The sequence below is a fragment of the Pseudorca crassidens genome, chromosome 1, assembly GCF_039906515.1.
Source record: "Pseudorca crassidens isolate mPseCra1 chromosome 1, mPseCra1.hap1, whole genome shotgun sequence".
NCBI lineage: Eukaryota > Metazoa > Chordata > Mammalia > Artiodactyla > Delphinidae > Pseudorca > Pseudorca crassidens.
Genome location: NC_090296.1, coordinates 44,317,679 through 44,338,789, shown reverse-complemented (window position 1 = coordinate 44,338,789; position 21,111 = coordinate 44,317,679). Strand labels below are relative to the sequence as shown.

At 35.6% G+C, this 21,111-nt stretch overlaps 1 protein-coding gene across 1 annotated transcript in view; it reads right to left on the bottom strand.

Moving 5' to 3' along the window:
• EXOC5 (exocyst complex component 5) overlaps positions 1 to 21,111 on the bottom strand; it is a 47,712-nt gene that overhangs the window by 21,957 nt on the left and 4,644 nt on the right. Inside the window, exons 2-11 of the mRNA XM_067734677.1 lie at positions 15,237 to 15,331; positions 14,464 to 14,611; positions 13,298 to 13,492; positions 9,615 to 9,679; positions 7,323 to 7,351; positions 3,840 to 3,949; positions 3,287 to 3,331; positions 3,042 to 3,182; positions 1,972 to 2,054; positions 441 to 650 (exon numbers count right to left, since the gene is read on the bottom strand). Of these exons, the coding sequence (XP_067590778.1) occupies positions 441 to 650; positions 1,972 to 2,054; positions 3,042 to 3,182; positions 3,287 to 3,331; positions 3,840 to 3,949; positions 7,323 to 7,351; positions 9,615 to 9,679; positions 13,298 to 13,492; positions 14,464 to 14,611; positions 15,237 to 15,331 (1,121 nt within the window). The remainder of the gene's footprint in view (positions 1 to 440; positions 651 to 1,971; positions 2,055 to 3,041; positions 3,183 to 3,286; positions 3,332 to 3,839; positions 3,950 to 7,322; positions 7,352 to 9,614; positions 9,680 to 13,297; positions 13,493 to 14,463; positions 14,612 to 15,236; positions 15,332 to 21,111) is intronic.

Here is a 21,111-nt window from a genome sequence, read left to right as displayed (position 1 = left end):
GTAAGTACATTCACGTTTTAATGTATTACTTAAATAATTTTATGCCCAAGTCATGAAAAAGCTCAGGGTACAAAATTGTGATCTGCATTTTTTTTTTAACCACACCTGCAGTAGCAGCAATAAAACAATGTGCTTCCTAGTCAATAACCTGGAATAATTTACTCAGTCTAAAAAAAGGAAGGAAGGAAGGCAGGCAGGAAGGGCGCGAGGGAGGAACTCTTTACGGTACTAGTATTCTGCTTTACATTTTAATAATGTTATGTAGGAACATTTCAACATGTGGCTTGAAGGACAGGATTTGATGAATGGTGTAAACAAACTGAATTAAAAAAATTCTTCACAGAAAATTCTAATGACTATCAATATTTCACAAGTTTGTCCAAATATAATAGCTTTTAATATCTTTAGTTTTAACTATAACATTTAACAAAAACACTTACCCTCCTGTGCCAATCGATCTCTTTTGATGGTTTTTTGAATCATAATAGCGCTGTAGGATCATAGCACTTCTGCTTTTCAAATATCCAGTCTCCACTTCAATATAGTTCTCCAAATAGGAAATGAAAATGGACTTGATAAGCTTAGACAAGAAAGTCTGTTTATCAGTACCTAAGTTAAACTCCATCAACTTGCTGGAAAGATTTGTGGTTCTTTTCATGCAAAAGGGAGAAAAAAGATGAATGTATCTTTAGGTATAGTAACAATATTTAAGAAATACATATTTTTATAACGTGACTTTTTAATAACTTATGTTACACCACTGTTTCTTAAACCCTGGGAAGTTACTCAGGATGCAGACAGCGACTGTACAGGGTTATATATATTAAGTAGAATGAATATTACAAACAACATCATGGTTTTGAAAACTACCATAAACTCCTAGAGATGACTCAGGAGAGGAAACTAAGGCAACCAACCAGACTAGAAATGGCAACAGTGGCAGAATGGCTTCAAGTATGCCACATTCATGATATGGTACCAAAGTCAAAATATTGAGAAGTCTATGCGCTGTTCATTCTCTTTAGTCTTTGTCCCTGGACTTTCCTCTAATTTTCTGTTTCTCACTGTTGAAGATAGGTTCACAATAGTGCTGTTGCTGAGATGGACTTCCTGATTATAGTTACTTTTGAAAACCCTCTTCTCAAAGCGATGACAATAAAGAAAAGCAATAGAGTTGGAAAAAAAACTCCACATGAAGCTTCTACAAAGTATAACACTGCCATTTACAAAAGCACAAGACAAATTTTCACATCAGACTTAAGTCTGAAATTGTCATATAAGAGTTTGTCACTCTGGGGGCTTCCCTGGTGGCGCAGTGGTTAAGAATCCGCCTGCCAATGCAGGGGACACGCGTTTGAGCCCTGGTCCGGAAAGATCCCACATGCCGCAAAGCAAATAAGCCCATGCACCACAACTACTGAGCCTGCGCTCTAGAGCCCGTGCTCCACAACAAGAGAAGCCACTGCAACGAGAAGCCCGGGCACCACAACAAAGAACAGCCCCCATTCGCCGCAACTAGAGAAAGCCTGCACGCAGCAACAAAGACCCAACACAGCCAAAAATAAATAAAAATAAAATAAATAAATTTAAAAGAGAGTTTGTCACTCCCTTTCTCAACTTTTAAAGTTTTAACTGAAGATAAATGTAATAATACTAGTTCTTAAAGAAAAGAATTAAAGAATAATGAACTAGCTTACAATTAAAATCAGAAACAAAATTCTCAAGTCTTAAACAAGGTTTTGTATTTCATTAAAGTACATTAATATAAAGCATAATATCCAATTCCTTAAGTTAACATGCTAAGAATGCTGCTCTTGTACAATACTAGTCTATACAGCCGAGTATTTAATGCTAAAAGGTATATTGCTATCTGACAAACTGTTATTCAAAAATACCTGAATACTTCCCCATTTTCTATTTGAAAAAAAGAAAATGTGAGATATTACTATTTTCTAATAATTAAAAATATACCTTGTATATAAATCGTAGAGACTTTTGAGATACTGCTCTGCATCGGACTTCCTACATTCTTCTAACTGGTCTTTCACAAAGCTCTAAAACAAAAAGTCAACATTCTGTCAATTAAGTAAATATTAAATTATATAGTCAATATTTTTTTCTCTAGAATTACTCCACATTCTTGAACTGTTCTAACTTAAAATCCAGTGGAAAAGGCAATGCATAGAAAAGAGACCAATATAAAAAAAATAGGTTTTTAATTTTTACTGCTTCTCATATTTACTCATACATCTTATCAGTGTTGGGAATAAGCATTAAGAATCTCAAATACCTTGTCTTTTGAAATCTGCCTATCCTGCCTCATGGGTACATTGGGGAAAAAAAAAAAAATCCCAAAAAACAAAACCTGAAGCTATATCAATATGGTCAATTCCTTAAAGCAGCTTTTCCCAAACTGTAGTGTAAGTAACACTAGTGTCCTTTGAGACACTACTGTAAAATTGGGAAATGCTGTACATTACATCTCCACTTCTAGAGAATCACAATACATATTAGTATCTTTAAAGGCTATTAAAAGTCTTGAATTGTGTTGTAAAGACAACACTTATTTAATGTTGCTCAATCCATTGGTAAACATAGTTTAGGAAATGTTGCCTTAAAGTACAGAGCTATGGAAGTCAAGGTTGTAAATGAAATTCCTGTTTTCTTTTAATCTTAGTACCATATTATAAAAAATTCTACAGATTGAGCTTGTAATTCCTGTTCAATTTCAAAATGCCATCTATTGGTTAAGGTAAGAAACCAATAAAAATTAAAACTGAGGCTAACCTACCACACAACCTGATACATATGTAATTTCAAACACATCCTCTGATGACACTGAGTGATTAGCACCTTTTTTCTTAGTAAACAACAAAACATTTTTTTTTTTAAAGCATGACACTGTCATTCCTTTCTCCTACACTTAATAAGTGGATTACTATGCCTAAGGATATTATACAAATTAAACTTTAAAAACTTTTAAAACATAGAGGAAAAAAATCACATATTGCCTTAAGTACTTAATCATTGTTTAAAATTACCTGTAGTTTGATTTCAAATACATTTTGAATAAGTTTAGCCAGCACTGTTTCTGGATTACTAAAGATATCTCCAACTTGTTTGTTCACCCGTTGACAGAGTATTGCTGCGTCTTCAAATATATCATTTCTCAAGTAAGCACCCTAAACAGCAGAGGAAATTTACATTGAATATATAATTTTAAAATGCTTTTTAAAAATACAAATTAGCATAAAATAAAATACAATAAAGTGTACTGTTATGTTACCTCCTGGCACTGCTTTATATAAACATCAACACAATGGGAATAACCCTAGGAAAAAGAAAGAAATACATATCACTCTTTTGGTTCAATTATAACAATAATAACAACAATGTCAATAAAAGAGGTATTATATGTAATAAAGCTATGTCTATGCCTCAATAAATGGCCAACGGTAATAGCTACTCTCTGGTTCCTATATTCCAAACTTAAAGTCAATCCTTCTTGCTTTTGAATTATTTCATCAAATGTTTGACTGAAAAAAAAAATACATTAAATACCCAGAAGGCAGACAATATGATTTTCTATGTCAAACTACATAAAAATTCAGTGATAAAATATTAATATTATTGAATATAAGATCCTTATTTAAATAATATTACCTAAAATTTAATATCATTTCTGGAGAAAGATACAAATGTACATTCAAATTATTCCAAATAATGAAAATTATCAGTGACTCATACAACTGGGGAAAAACAGAGACTATAATATATAGAATTCATATAACCTCTGTACTCTTTAAGACTAATCTGCATTTTAAACTTTTACTATTTACCTTAAAATGGAGTAAAACAGCTGCTACTTCTCTCATTCTGGAGATTTCACCTCTTCTTTGAGCACCAGTAAACTCCTGTATCAGTTGGCATTCTAAGTCATGGTATTTACCTAAAAATAGAAAGTCATTCAGCTACAATGAGACAAAGTATCCAAGTTTTTATGAGTATATGGTTTCTTTATAAAGATAATGACTAGGAATCTAGTTTTCTTTTAAAAGAATTGCAAAAACGATATGAGATTATAGGTAGTGGATCAAAACCCGGCAATATACTGTGGTATATAAATATGTATTTTCAAAACCAAAAAATCTTCCCAACTGGTAAAACAGGTGAGCTCCTACAGTGTGACTGCCATTTATCACTGCTATGTAAAAAAGCAGCTGGCTGGCAATATCGTTCTCAATGGTGAAAAACTGAAACCATTTCCTCTAAGATCAGGAACAAGACAAGGTTGTCCACACCCACCACTATTCAACATAGTTTTGGAAGTTTTAGCCAGAGCAATCAGAGAAGAAAAAGAAATAAAAGGATTCCAAATCAGAAAAGAAGAAGTAAAGCTGTCACTGTTTGCAGATGACATGATACTATACATAGAGAATCCTAAAGATGTTACCAGAAAACTACTAGAGCTAATCAATGAATTTGGTAAAGTAGCAGGATACAAAATTAATGCACAGAAATCTCTCACATTCCTATACACTAATGATGAAAAATCTAAAAGAGAAATTAAGGAAACATATCCATTTACCAATGCAACAAAAAGAATAAAATACCTAGGAATAAACCTACCTAGCGAGACAAAAGACCTGTATGCAGAAAACTATAAGACACTGATGAAAGAAACTAAAGATGATACAAACAACTGGAGACATATACCATGTTCTTGGATTGCAAGAATCAACAATGTGAAAATGACTATACTACCCAAAGCAATCTACAGATTCAATGCAATCCCTATCAAACTACCAATGGCATTTTTCACAGAACTAGAACAAAAAATTTCACAATTTGTATGGAAACACAAAAGACCCCGAATAGCAAAAGCAATCTTGAGAAAGAAAAACAGAGCTGGAGGAATCAGGCTCCCAGGCTTCAGACTATGCTACAAAGCTACAGTAATCAAGGCGGTATGGTACTGGCACAAAAACAGAAATATAGATCAATGGAACAGGATAGACAGCCCAGAGATAAACCCACGCACATATGGTCACCTTATTTTTGATAAAGAAGACAAGAATATACAGTGGAGAAAAGACAGCCTCTTCAATAAGTGGTGCTGGGAAAACTGGACAGCTACATGTAAAAGAATGAAATTAGAACACTCCCTAACACCATACACAAAAATAAACTCAAACTGGACTAAACACCTAAATGTAAGGCCAGACACTATAAAACTCTTAGAGGAAAACATAGGCAGAACACTCTATGACATAAATCACAGCAAGATCCTTTTTGACCCACCTCCTAGAGAAATGGAAATAAAAACAAAAATAAACAAATGGGACCTAATGAAACTTAAAAGCTTTTGCACAACAAAGGAAACCATAAACAAGACAAAAAGACAACCCTCAGAATGGGAGAAAATATTTGCAAATGAAGCAACTGACAAAGGATTCATCTCCAAAATTTACAAGCAGCTCAATATCAAAAAAACAAACAACCCAATCCCAAAATGGGTAGAAGACCTAAATAGACATTTCTCCAAAGAGGATATACAGATTGCCAACAAACACATGAAAGGATGCTCAACATCACTAATCATTAGAGAAATGCAAATCAAGACTACAATGAGGTATCACCTCACACCAGTCAGAATGGCCATCATCAAAAAATCTACAAACAATAAATGCTGGAGAGGGTGTGGAGAAAAGGGAACCCTCTTGCACTGCTGGTGGGAATGTGAATTGGTACAGCCACTATGGAGAACAATATGGAGGTTCCTTAAAAAACTAAAAATAGAACTACCATACTACCCAGCAATCCTACTACTGGGCATATACCCTGAGAAAACCGTAATTCAAAGAGTCATGTACCACAGTGTTCATTGCAGCTCTGTTTACAATAGCCAGGACATGGAAGCAACCTAAGTGTCCATCAAGAGATGAGTGGATAAAGATGTGGCACATATATACAATGGAATATTACTCAGCCATAAAAAGAAACGAAATTGAGTTATTTGTAGTGAGGTGGATGGACCTAGAGTCAGTCATACAGAGTGAATTAAGTCTGAAAGAGAAAAACAAATACTGTATGCTAACACGTATCTGTGGAAGCTAAAAAAAAAAAAAAAAGGTTCTGATGAACCTAGGGGCAGGACAGGAATAAAGACACAGGCATAGAGAATGGACTTGAGGACATGGGGAGGGGCAAGGTTAAGTTGGGATGAAGTGAGACAGTAACACTGACATATATACAGTACCAAATGTAAAACAGATAGCTAGTGGGAAGCAGCTGCATAGCACAGGGAGATAAGTTCAGTCCTCTGTGACCACCTAGAGGGGTGGGATAGGGAGGGTGGGAAGGAGACGCAATAGGCAAGAGATATGGGGATATGTGTATATGTATAGCTGATTCACTTTGTTATAAAGCAGAAACTTAACACACCATTGTAAAGCAATTATACTCCAATAAAGATGTTAAAAAAAAAAAAAAGCAGCTGCCTGGGAAAAGCCTTCTGGATGTCATTTGTGATAGCAAGAGACAGGAAAAATCTTAAACCTGAATTTATGGAAAGGGTGAGCAGAATTATAAAACACTTTACTAGAGTTCAGATGCCTTTACTACAAACAATGGCAGATTCAATACCAAGGTACACCTTAAGACAATATGTGGTATTTGATTCACTACATTCTTGAGGCTATTACGGTACACTTTTGGGAAAACAGGTGGTCTCTGAACTTCAATGACTTCCCAAAACAGTGACTTAGACTACCACGGGAGCCTGTAAATATAGCAGATTTTAAAGAAATTCAGAATGATCTGCTTAAAATACAATCCAAAGATCAAGAATCAAGCTGTCATGTAAGAAGTTAAATAGGTACCGAAATGGTCATTACGAGCTAGCTTTAAAAAAAGAGAACCTACATTAGGTCTGTATGTATGAATACAAAAACAATCCCCAAGATACATTGTTAAATTAAAAACACAAGGTATGGAAGCTATTTGTATAGTATGCCAAGAACACAAGGTATGGAAGCTATTTGTATAGCATGCCACCAATTATTTTAAAATAAATGCGGACAGCAGAACTAAATTCTACACATTATATACATGATCTATGTCTTATGCTTGTATATCCATAGAATATTCTGGAAGAATACTCAAGAAATTGATAACAATTGTTTCAAGGAAAAGGAATCAAACTCAGGGATGGGGTGGGAGGATGACATTGTTCCCACTCTCTTCTTTTACTATTTTCTTTTTTTTATACAAGTAGTTTGATTACCTATCCAAAACAGTTAAATAAATAGAACCCCACTTACTTGCAATTTTGGATTTAACTTCTGAAAATCTGAAAGATAAAAACCAATGATGAGGTTCATTATTTGTGACAAATGTACCATAGTAATTTAAGATGTTAATAAAAGGGGAAACTGGTTTTTGGGGTACATAGGAACCCTCTATACTAAATATTGTCAGAAAAAAAAGGAAGGAAGCAGGGGGAGGGAGGGAGGGGAGGGAAAGACAAAGCCAGAGGTGAGAGAGTACTGATAGTAGGAAGCATGCCATGTAACAAAACTGAATGTGGGCAATCCAGATGGGGTCTCTGGTTCTCACTGAGGAAATTCACATTGAACAACCAATTCCCCCACCCCGTTTTTTAAATTTTTTAATTTATTTTTTGATGTGGACCATTTTTTTTAAAGTCTTTATTGAATTTGCTATAATATTGCTTCTATGTTTTGGTTTTTTGGCCCAGAGCCATGTGGGATCTTTAGCTCCAACCAGGGATCAAACCTGCACCCCCTGCATTAGAAGGCGAAGTCTTAACCACTGAAGTACCAGGGAAGTCCCACCAATTCCCTTTTAAAGGGAGGAATTCTGTATGAGGCATTAACAACCCAGAAAGCCCCAACAACTGGGTTACTGTCCCTACTCATATTCACTGGCATTTTAAATTCACTTGGTATTTGTGTTTTCCCCTCAGCTGGGATTTCCTCATATGACGTTCCACTATTGTTACTTAAAGAAAAACAACTATAAAATAAGCATATACAAATGAGTTATTTTAAAACTAGAAAAATAAAATAGAAGCCATAAAGAGGACCCAGCAATGTGCCTAGCATTCAACCTCTGCAAATTCAAAAACTAAAATATCATACACTACCATACACTAGAACTTTTTTCAAATCATAAGTATCCAGGGGGAATGCACAACATGGAAAATTAATGTTGAGAGATCTTATGTGATTAGTTTGAAGAGACAGGACAGTGGCTGGCAAAAGAGATGCCAAAGACAGATGAAGAAGCTAATAATTTAAAGATCTATACAAAATTGATATCAAAGTCACAGTGGATCACAAAGTATGATAGGTCATACTGATCTTTGTGAAAAAATTAAACTTGATTAGGCTATATATTCAATTCTAAGGCCTGATAGGCTAAAACAAAACTGTAAGAGAAGCATGTAATTGAGAAGCAGGAGAAGATGAGTATATGCCTCTGTGTTTGTAGGGGTGGGAGACAGATGAAGCCAACAATTATGATGCAGTTATTGTGAGCCACACATTTTACCCATTTAAGAAAATCGTTTAACTCTGAAATAAAGTTAAAGAGAGGTTTTTTGTGGGTGACATTAAAAATCATTGCTCATAATGCTGGACAAGTATGAAATTATTAATAATAGCTAAATGACAGATGATGATTACTGCTAATCCTTTATGATGATACAAAGTTCAGAGTAAAATAAGATATATTTGGGGGTAGGGAATTCACTTTCACTCTATGTTTGGGACATAATGGACAAGCTTTAAGTATAGCAATACATTTACATTCTACCTGTACCTCAGGATTTTCAAGTATTACCAAAAGAATAAAATACGTATATTATCTGTTAAAAGGGAAGACATTTTTTCCAGATATTTAAATGGGAGAACCACTGTTAACAAGATTTTATTATAGAGTCTGACATTCCATGGACTAAAGGAAATCATGAAAGAATTTCCTTCTCAGTGAAGTTCTTTTAGGATGAAACCATTAATACCTAACTTAGCAATGGCCCCAGGGCCTTGGATCTAAAACAGGACTTCTTAACCTGAAGTCCCTAGGAAGGAGCCTACAGATAGGCTAAAGGGTCTAAAACTCCATGAAATTGTATACAACGGCCTGTGTACCTGATTTTTTTAAGGAAATTTCATAGCTTTCACCAGCTTTTCAAAGGTGTCCAAGACCCCTAAAAGCTTAAGAATTCTCATGTAGACAGAAGAAAAAGGAGCTCAAGAGACCCATGTTTAAGCTTTCTCTGTCCCCTTCTAGTCTGTTGATCAAAGTCCAAAAAAAAAAGAAAATTCAAAATCTTACTCCAATTTCAAAATTCTCCATCAATTTTTTTCAAAAGAAAAACATAAGACTGAAATTATTTCAAGATATATCATTAAATTTAGTTGTTAAGATACCACATTTTTTTCAATCAGCTATTACATACTGTACCTGTACAAAGGCAGTCCTCAATAAGTTCTTGTTGAATTAATGAGCAAAATCATACAGGAAAAAGTAAAATTTTATTCTATACACTACACCATATACCCAAATTAGCTCTTGAGAAATAAACTTGCCTATCAAAAGGTAACTCTTGGGCAATTAGGTGCAACTTCTGAATGATGTCTGCTGCCTCCTTTATCTATTAAAAAACAAAAGCAATAATTTTACAAAACCTTTATACATATCAAAAAATAATTTTATATTTAAAAATAGTAATATTCTTCTATGTATGCCCACAGACCCTCACCCAAACAATTTTCTTTAAAAAACACAACAAATAAAATCTTATGAGCAACAGGAATACATCTGGGGTATCACCAATAATGAGACAATAAAACATAAATATTTGTCATTATTGTACTGAAATCTTGTGATTTTATAATGCCACAATCCCTTCCCAAAGAAACCTGCAGTTCAAGTTTACTCCGAATAAATTCAAATCACTGATTGCTGAAAGCAAGTTTAAGTATCTTCTGAGTTTGTGAAATGATAAACAAGATTTATAAAAATTCAGATCATACTGCTGTATAAATCCCATTTTAAGTGAAGAAAATAACAACAAAATGCCTGTCATTTAATGAACATATCAAGTTATAAAACTTGTTATAAAAGCAAAGATTACGTTTAATATGAAGTTTCTAGAATGTAATATGGTAAAGAAATGTTTGTACTTATTCAAGTTGTGGAACTGAAGGATTTAGGCAAGGGGTCCAAAATTCTTAAAATGCAGACATTTGTGCTTATTCACACTAAATGTATAGGGGAGTTATATAATGTTTACTTTTTAAAACAAATTTCAAGTAAGTATTGAGTTTTATTTTGGCACACCTTTAAGTAAATGATTTTATGATCATTCACTTTCTTTTACACTAAAAAAAAAAAGAAGAGAGAGACTCATACAAACGTGAAGGAAGAGCTGAGAACATTAACAAAGATCTTTCTAACCGAGTACTCGTGTGAAGTCTGGCAAGCAACTATGGAAAACAAAAGCAGGACCAAACGATATTGTTGTTTTGCCCAACAATAGTGAATACAGATAGCATTTCTGCTTCAGTTATCTCTTCTCTCCTAGTCAGCATGTCACTGTCATTTTCAGTTACCAGATGTTCACTCTATTCTACTGAACATGGGCACAGATACCACTGCATTATCTCTTTTCACCATGCCATTTGGTTATACTAGCAATGTCCACCCTTTTCTCCTCACCGATACTCCCTTCAGAAAGGACCTACATACATGTTTTATGTTCCTATCAGGAGTTTGTTCTTGTTGTTTCAAGAGATGGAAGTGTTTGCAAACTTCACTTAATATAGTAAGAAGTACAGCAGAGTAAATAACACTTGATTTTATGGAATTCCCATAGGTAATTATTTTATAAAAATTGTTTCAAGCACAAGTAGCTCTTAAGGTCATCCATCAGTTGAAATACACTATAAAAGTACAGAAGCTTTCAAAACCACAATCTAATAACTTGCTTATATCTCCTACTGATGTTAGGGTAAGGTGAGAGACCACCCATGCTAACAGGTTAAAGATAATCAGGGCCATCAGGCATTATCTACATGAAGAACATTAAGTTGTGATGCTAAGAAGACAAACAACTAACATACTCTGTAATGACAGAGGTAAGAGGGAATATATACTATGGTCATAAAATGGGTTTTTTTTCCCAGAGAAGAAAATTAGAAGATTCTGAGAAGCAAAGATTTAAAAAAAGCAAAAATGACTTTGGAGCAGGAAGAAAAAGGAAAAAGATGGTTGTTATCTTTTCGCATTCTAATTCCTTCCAAAATCACACACCTCCCTAACTACATGGGTGATTTTCCTTTTCTTTCCATTGGGAAGGTGGCTGGCACACAGCGCAGAAATTGAGATACTTAGAAGTTTATCTAATAATTAGCAATCTAATACCATATATGATGTTCCTAAGTGTAGTTAACTGTGATAGTACCAGGCCAAAAGTAATGATTCAACAGTAACCCAAAACTTATGGGAGATATGAGAGAAAAACAAGACAATTGGGAAAAGAGGACTAGAGTATAAGAAAAAAGGAACAAGATGAAAGAAAATGGGATATGGTAGAGAGTGAAGCAAAGGAGAGAAAATAAGAGGAAGTAGCTTAAGCACTGTTAGCTCTACTTGCTCTTCAAAAATTACAGACAGCTAACGACCAAGTGAATGAAGTAGCAAGAATATGAAGATTTTTTCTTCTTCTTTCAATCAAAATCTTAAAAATTAAGAGACAATAGTAATACCATGAACTACACAATTACTTGATAATTAAAATGTTTAAAGAAAAGTGTAAAAAACATAATTTCATTATGCAAAACATTACAAGCAATACAAATCAGGATAAAAATATGTGTAATCATTCAATTTTAAAATATTTATTTTTCTCTAGGTTCTAAATGGCTGCCTTGAGCTGCATCAAATAAACAGACCAACTCACACTGGGTAAAATATCGGCATTTTCTTTATAACAAAACATAAATATACTCTACAGTCCAAAAGGTATAATCCAAGGTAACCCAAGGCATAAGACTTGAATTATATACCGTTATATATATATAAATTTTTTATATGTATAAATATGTACTTTCATAATACATTAGAAATATGTATGTTTATATTTAGGAAACATAAAATAAAAGCATTCCATAAGGTATCCTGAAAAACAGTTCAGTGTTCAAGCCGTGTGTGTGTATGTGTGTGTGTGTGTGTGTGTGTGTGTGTATACACTATTATACATAAAAATCACGTGAATATATAAAAGCTAGATATTGCCAGTATTTTACAAGTGTTTAAGTATGATAATGTTCTTGATGTTAATCTTATCAGTTCTACTTTATATTACAAATATAATTCCTGAAACTCATTATTTAAAATACTGCCTTTTCTTTAGAGGAGTTATCTCTACATATGTAACCATTCCTTTTAAAGATCTCTAAAACTTATAAATTCTATACCCCTATATAGTTCCTACTCACAAAAAAATGTGTTGCTTAATTCAAAGTGAACTTCAGTACTACTTAGTTTTTAAAATTTCACTATCTGAGATATCCCATGGAGTACACTCAGAAAAATTCTGGAAGACTGTATTCAACGTATTAGTGGACAATGTCACTATGTGCATATACCATCCATAAGAATGTCTATTTTTTCATGCATTTTGATTTTTTCCCCCGAGGGGAAGAAAGTGAGCTAAATAACCTCTTCCAAGATTGTAGAGCAGCCAACACCATGCAACCTTAGACCAGGATTAAGTGACTAGTGCTATGAAAAAGATTAACATGAACAATTAATTCAGATTTTTCTATTCTCTTTGATCCAAAGTATGTTTTAATTCTTTGTAACAAGTAACAAAAACTAGAAGCTCTGAATTCCTTGCACAGAAAGATACTTCAGCTTGTCAATGATTTAGGTCAGCCCACCCCCTCACCCAATGGAATGTGCCTATCAAATTCTGTTAATATTAAAAGTCAATTATGAGAAAGAAATATTTATTAAAATAGTTACCTCAACATTTCTAAACGATACAAATTTCATAAACAAAAAGGCCAGGCAATCCAACTAAAAATCTGAATATATATAGTTGATTAGTAATCTGTAGATAAGTGTACATTTCAGAATAAAGACTTTTAATAAGTCACCTACTCAGTGATTTGAAGTCTGACTCTGGAAAGTAATAACTGCAGTTCATAATTAGGGCATTGTTATTAATGCTATAATTTGCTTTTATCCTTCTGACAGTGCTCACCTTTTCAGAATTTGTAAAAACATCAGATTTCAATTCTCCATCTAGAAATTCATTAAAGTATTTCATCAATTTCTGAGCCTCTACTGCCCGTTGTCTGGGTGTGTTTACCCCCTCCAACTGGTCTCCAAGGTGACAGACCTTGGTTGCTACATAGCTGATGTGCTCATCTAGTTCCTGGAAATGTTGGAAGGCAACCTAGGAAAAATGTGAACAAGCATAAAATACAATCAGAGAACCCAGATTAACTACAAATACTATCATTATTACCAAGGGGAATCTGCATTAGAAGTATTTGGAATCTATCACCTTAACTACTTAAAAACACATTATCTTATGTAAATTACTGACTTTATTATTTTCTAACAGTTATACATGCTTAAGTGAAGGAATCTAAATATATGAAATCTGAGCAGAAATCAGCTTTCTAACCCCTAACACTAAAGAACAAACAGCCCCTGGGAGGCAGCAATGCTAAACATGCTCTTCTAACTACATTTACAAAGGGCAATCAAGTTCCACATCAGGTCCAGGCTGTGAAAGAGGTTCAGAGGTTCCAGATTAAGTTTAGGGCCTAAGAATGGCTAAGAAGCTTGGCCTACTTACCCCAGAGTCAGTCTAGAGATCTAGTTTTACTCCCAAATGGACTGAGGAAGAGTTCTGCACATGCTTTTCCCAGTTACACCAGCATTCTCATTAGGGTATATACCTCATGACTTTTGTGAAGCTTCCCAGACCAGGTTTCCTCTAGGGAAAAACTTCATCCAGGCAATAGTTGGTCTGGTATTATTATTTTGCTTTATGATTAAATGAGAATGCAAATAAATACCTAAATATCCAAGCTAATCATGATCCCCTAAAAATACAGGTCTACTGAATTATCATTCTTAAAAGTTTGCACTGTTAAAGAGAAAGCAAGGACCACACTGTAATGGATACCACCCCATCCTAAGGGAGTACTGTGATCCCAAACCAACACTCAGTAGGCAAGCAAGTGCACCAAGAGTGCCTGATAACAATTCATTAACATTTTATCCCATGAGATGGGAGCAGTATAAAGAAACCTCAACAATTCTGTTGCATTAGATTTTTTTAAAAAACTGAAAACTGAAAGGAAATAAAGATATTAAAGCCTGTATAAACTACTCATTATTTAACTAACTGTTTACCTGATTGCTTTTCTGGAGATCTTGTACCTTCCTGGCAAATTCCTTAGCTTCTTTCTGACACTGTTGCTCTAGTTTCTCTACTTTCCTTTGAATCCTTTCATCCATTATCTGGAGTTCTTGAATATGATTTACAAATTCTTCTAATAATCTAACAAAGGAAAATTAGAATATGTATCAATCCATCTATAACTGATCACTAGGAAGTGACCAGTTCACTTATAATTGTAAATAAAGTATTAGTGAGCATTCCTTGTGGTAAGGATGAACATGTTAATTTTCTCTTCAGCATCCTGTTAGGGATTATCTCTGACATAAATGAAAACCTCATATGGAATCTCCATTAACCCCCAGAATTGAAACCAATTTTATAGAAATAGTTAAAAAGGTAAATCGTACTATATAAAACTAATACTGTGCATTCCAGGGTATGGTGAATTTTTGTTCCCCCAATTTACGATACTTAAAACAACATATTCAACATGTTTTATTTTAGAGGTATAGCCAGCCATTTCTAATTTATTACTAATTGGAGAAAATATTAAATTCTCATAATGCAATAAAATCCCTTCCCTCATATCATTTAAAGTCCTTCTCTAAAATAAAAGAAACATAAAAGGAAAAAAATAAATCTCAAACTTCTAATGCTGCTTCTTTTTATTGGCCAGTTGTTAACTCCCTTTACATGAATGTTGAAAGGAATTCCAACAGTCACCTCTATTCCAGATACAAATTTGTACTAGATTGGGTCTATGAAAAAAAATTTTTTACTTCACCTTTTAGGATCAAAAGCTTCAGGTCCCCCTCTAGAGCCTCCTCCTGGGGTTCTCCATACAAGACGTTCAATATACTCATCTGCCACAAAAGGCTCCTAGTTTACAAAATAAATGTTCCTTTAAAAAGTTTCACAGGCCATGACTTAATACTGCTTACAAATATGAAACAGTTTGTACCATGTGAGAACTTAAAATTAAATTACTAATTAAATATATCTGTATTATTAAAATGTACAGGCTTTTTCAATTTAAAAAATCTTCAATAAACAAATTACTTAATGAAAATTAGTATATTAAAATATTAAAGAGTATTATGAGCAGGAACATACCAAAGGAAAAATGAGCAAGGGACACAAACAATTTATAGAAGAAATACAAATGGCCAAGAAACATGAAATATATACAGCTTCACTAGTAATCAAATAAGGTCAAGTTATCACTTTTTTTTTCTTCTTTTTGCCTCACAAACTGACAAAGTTTTTCTTTTTCCTTAATTATAATATGCATACAAGAGAGGGTAAGCTAAAATTCACTCTCATTATTGTTAGAAATGTTAAAAGGTACAGTATTTTTGGAGGACAGTAGGTAACATTTTGGTAACATCAAAGTACTACAAATGCTCATACCCTTTAACCCCAGTAATTCTACTTTTAAAATTCTAAGGGAAAAAACAGATATGAACACAAAATTTTTGTATTATATATAACTCTGAAAAATTATTACACAAATATTCAACAAAATCATTATTGAAAAATTATAGTAAACTTACAGGATAAAACAATTATTTTCCTATTAAAATCATGTTGTAAAAAAATTTAATGAAATGAGAAAAAAATGCTCATGTATAATATCTGATATTAAAAAAGCAGGATAGGACTTCCCTGGTGGCGCCGTGGTTAAGAGTCTGGCTGCCAATGCAGGGCACACAGGTTTGAGCCCTGGTCGGGGAAGATCCCATATGCCACAGAACAACTAAGCCCGTGCGCCACAACTACTGAGCCTGTGCTCTAGAGCCCGTGAGCCACAACTACTGAAGCCCGCATCTAGAGCCCGCGAGCCACAACTACTGAAGCCTGTGTGCCACAAGCAAGGCTGATCCATCTAGTGTCAAAGCCAAAGATCTAGTTTAAGAGTGACAGAGACCAACTCTGAGCTCCTAAAACAGCCCCATCCTTCAAGTAGGCTAATCAGCCATGTGGTAGCAAGTTGACTACACTGGGCTTTTTCCATGCTGGAAGAGTCATTCATTCTAACAGGAATAGAAACATTCCAAATTGAGTTTGCCTATCCTCAGAGGAAGTGTTTGTTCTCCTGGCATAGGATCTCACATATCAGACCATGGGACCCATTTAACAGCAAAGGGGGTGACCATGGAATCAACTGGTCATATCATAAACCATACCACCCAGAAGCTGCCAGTCTGATAGAGCACTGGAAGAGCCTGCTGAAGGTATAACTGAACTACCAGTTCAGAGACAATACTCTATAAAGATGGAGCACTATCCGCCAAAATGCAGTATACATTCTGAATTGAAAACCTTTATATGATGCTGTGTCCCCAACAGAAAGAACACATGAGCCTGGGAACAAGGAATAAAATCAGAAGTGGCCCTGCTCATCATGACTCCCAATTTGTTCTTGCTATTCCTGCAATTCTAAGGTCTACAGGGTTAGAGGTCTTAATCTCCAAAGGGGGAATACTTTTGTATGGGAACATAATTAAGAGTCCCAATAACCTATAACTGCAAGTGCTGCCTGGGCATTTGGCTGCTTTTATCCAGCGAATAAAAAACAAGAAGAGGAGTGACCATCTTTGGCAGGGCAACTGACATCATCAGAGGGAGGCAGGGTGGCTACTATACAGAGGGGGCAGGGAACAATATGTTTGACACACAGATCTCCTTGTAAGGATCTTGTGATACTCCCTTGACCAATTCTGAAAGTACACGGACATGTGCGCAGCCCCGGCCTAAGAAGAGTATGGCAACCAGTTAAGCCACCTAAAGCAGCAGACATACTAGCTGAAGGTGAGAGGGAGTTAGAATGGAGAGTAAAAAATGGAAAGTGATATCAAGTTGCAACCTGAGACCACATGCAACAGTAGGGGCCATAGTTCATCCCACTAACCACCTTCTAATTTTCCTCCAGGATAAGAACCCCAACTGGAGTCTAGAGGAGGTACCCCCCAAATGTATGTGAAGACATAGAGTCTAGTGGCACAGGGGTGATCTGCGGTGGACACGTGTCATCCAGATCTCCCTTCAAGAAGAGTCTTGCTCTAACTGCTAGCAGTGCTGTCAGCACAGAACCTTCACCTGGCAGTATTTTCAGGGATCCACTCAGCTGCAGAGAGCCACCTCACTCAATGTCATACTTTTCTCAATGTGGTCTATATCCAATGACTAAATAAGATGGGGATATAAAGGCCTGACCACTTTGGTAAAAAGCAGAACAACTCTGATACGTAATTTTAGTTCCAGATCTTCCCACAGGGATCATCACCATTGTCACTGGGCCAGCATTGTACTGCTACTTCTCCTAAGGCCCAATCTTGCTTCTCTACCCTGTCCTTTCACATGTGTTTATCCCAAGCGTACTTTCTAATAAATATTCTGCACACTAAACTCTGTCTCAAAGTCTGCTTCTCTGGGAAAACCTGCAACACTGTACTAGTCTAGTCAAGAGATGCTAATGACTCTGATGAAAGTGGCAGTAGAGGGGGTACTGTGATGTGGCCCGGTTCATGACATTTTGAAGACTGTACTCATACAAAGTGCTGATGAATTGGATGTGGGAGAAATTTTAAAAAGGAATCATGATTACTCATAGACGTCTGCAGCCTGAACAACTGTATGAATGGTAAATGGTGCCATTTAGTGAGACTGGGGAAAGAGATGGAAAAGGGAGTAGGGATGTAAGAGTTCTATTCTGCATATGATATGTTGAAGATGCCAATTAGATATACAAGTGAATATGCAGAAGACAGAGTCAGAAAAATAAGTTTGCATTACAGGGAAGAAACTGGCATTAGACATAATCTTAGAGTTACTTAAAACCTCAGAACAGGATGAGATCATCTAGGAAGAAGAAGGGCATGCCAACATGTGGAGATAGGAGGAGGAAAGGGATCCAACAAAAGACAAAGTAAGGGGGACCAGTAAAGCAGGAGGAAAACTTAGGAGACAACAGCATCCTGGAAGCAAAGTTCAGGTTTCATCTGCAGAAGCAATCAAACTATCAACAAGGGTTTAAGATAAATCAACTACTGATTCCAATGGAATGGAAGTTCCAAAAAACAAAACAAAACCTTTGTTGGCTTATAAAACCAAATAAATCCCAATAATTTACTTTCTAATACTTAGCATTGCTGCAAAGGCATTTACAATGAGAAAAAGATAGTCAAATTAACAAATTCTCCAAGACCTCCAAATGACCAAGTCCTCCTAAGAGGATTCTCAAAGATACCTGTAAACTATTACCCCAAAAATCTTTTAGAATTTCGTGAACCTGACAAAGGTATATCTTAATCTCTATTTTTCTGTAGTAATTAAAAGCAAACAGCCAAAACAAAAACAAAAATCTAAGTGTGTACTACAAAGATACTATCATATTAAATTCAACTTTACATAATTGATTACTGTGTTGATCTATTAAGCTGATTTCCTATTCTTTACAAATGCTACCAATTGTAATAAAAACTTGGAGTTTGTGGTCATTTCTATTAAAAATTAAGACCTCAAGCCCTTGGACAGGAACATAAATCCCTAATTTAACATTGTTTCCTTGAGAAAATCCAACCGTTTATATTTTCTTATAGTAGCTTTCCCAAAAACAGATTCAATAAAATATGTTACAGCCACCCACAAACTCAAAGAACCTATAATATTTTCGCTTGCTTGGATTAAAAAATAAGGCTCAGGGCTTCCCTGGTGGCACAGTGGTTGACAGTCCGCCTGCTGATGCAGGGGACACGGGTTCGTGCCCCGGTCCGGGAGGATCCCACATGCCGCAGAGCGGCTGGGTCCGTGAGCCATAGCCGCTGAGCCTGCGCGTCCGGAGCCTGTGCTCCGCAACGGGAGAGCCCACAACAGTGAGAGGCCTGCGTACCGCATAAAAATAAAAATAAGGCTCAGAGGATTTCAGAGAGAAGTATTCCTGTGTCCTACTAAACCAACTAACAGGTGGGTTCAAGTACTTCCTATATAAGGTGCTTTTCTTAAATTCATTGTGCAGACCACTGCCAAACTAATCTTTAAAACACTATATTCCCTTTTAGTCAGAAACTTCCCTATGCAATTCCTAAACTATGAAGTTTACACTCTTAAGTCTGCCCTTGAAGTTCTTATATTACACTACCTAATCAAATTTCTTTGCACCCCAAAATGAACAGGTACACTACCAGCAGCCTCCTCTAGTCTTCTTTTCAAACCCATGCTACTTCTGCTTCCTTACCTGTGACCAGGTAACTCAACCTACAAGGATACTTATGGGGAAAAGGTTCTTTCCCTAGATGATCTCCACTGATTGCTTTACTCTTAACCCCTATGAGGCTTAAAAATTCAAATGCCAACACAAAACAATATATTACTGCCATTTTGTCATTTATTGTTTTATAGTAACATTTGTAAGTTTTTCTCTTCTCCACAATTAAATTGAAAGCAAAGTCAGGATTTGTCATACACTTCTCTTGCTTTCCAGCTGTGGTCAATAGAACAATGTTGAGCACACCATAGATGCACAATAAATCAAACCACTTGTTATCGGGGCCATGGCCAAATCCCCTGCACAGGATCTTGAAAATCAAAACTTGCTTCATAGATCCAAAACCAAAAAGGCAGGACCACCACCCTCCACTCCAGAAATAAAAAAATAGGCATTCTATGGTGTTATAAATCCAAGATTCTACCAGAAACCAAATATGAACTTTATGCAATTCTGGCACTGGAACTAAATGAATTTTATCACATTTCGCTCTCCTTTTAACCACATTTGATTTGATTTTCATGAGACTATGTGTTTCATGGTGGATTTAAATGAATTACATTTATTGAACATTGATTCTTTTGAAAAGCACTACAAACGTTTCGTTTCGTTTCAGACTAGCAAAATGGGATTCATCCTACCCATGGAAAGGTAGAAAGAAAGCACACACAAGACAACTAAGGGACTAAGTGATAAGCGTACTAGGAGCATCTTTTGTTCCAGTGGTCTTCAATCCTGGCTCCTCACACAGACCTCCTAAAACTCTTGTAATTTCCGGAGTGACAAAGGTGATAGGAGTGGTTTACACAGAACTCCTAAATCCCTTGGAATCTCCTGGGTAATAGGAGCATCTTTTGTCCTACTAAAGCAACTCTTGGTGGGCTCCTGTATGGGGACTGGTCACCAGAAAGATAAGCATGATTAGAAGCCTGGAACTTTCAGCCTCACCCCTTATACTCTGGGAAGGGGAGAAGGGCTAGAGATTGAGTTAATGATTATCCCTACATGATGAGACCTCCATAAAAATCCCTAAAGTGTGGGGTTCAGAGAGCTTCCAGGTTGCTGAACACATCAAGGTGCTGGAAGGGTGGCAGCACCCAAGAGAAGGGAAGTGCTGCACTCCTTCCCCATATCTTGTCTTATGTACCTCTTCCATCTGGTTGTTCCTGAGTTTTAGCTTTTTATAATAAACCAGTAATCTAGTTAGCAAACTGTTTTCCTGAGTTCTGTGAGCCGTTCTAGCAAATTACTGAATCTCTAAGAGGGGGTCATGAGACCCTCCAATTTGTAGCTGTCAGTCAGAAACACAGGTGACAACCTGGACTGCAATTGGTATCTGAACTGGAGGCATTTTTGTGGGACTGAGCCCTTAACTTGTGGGATCTGATGCTAA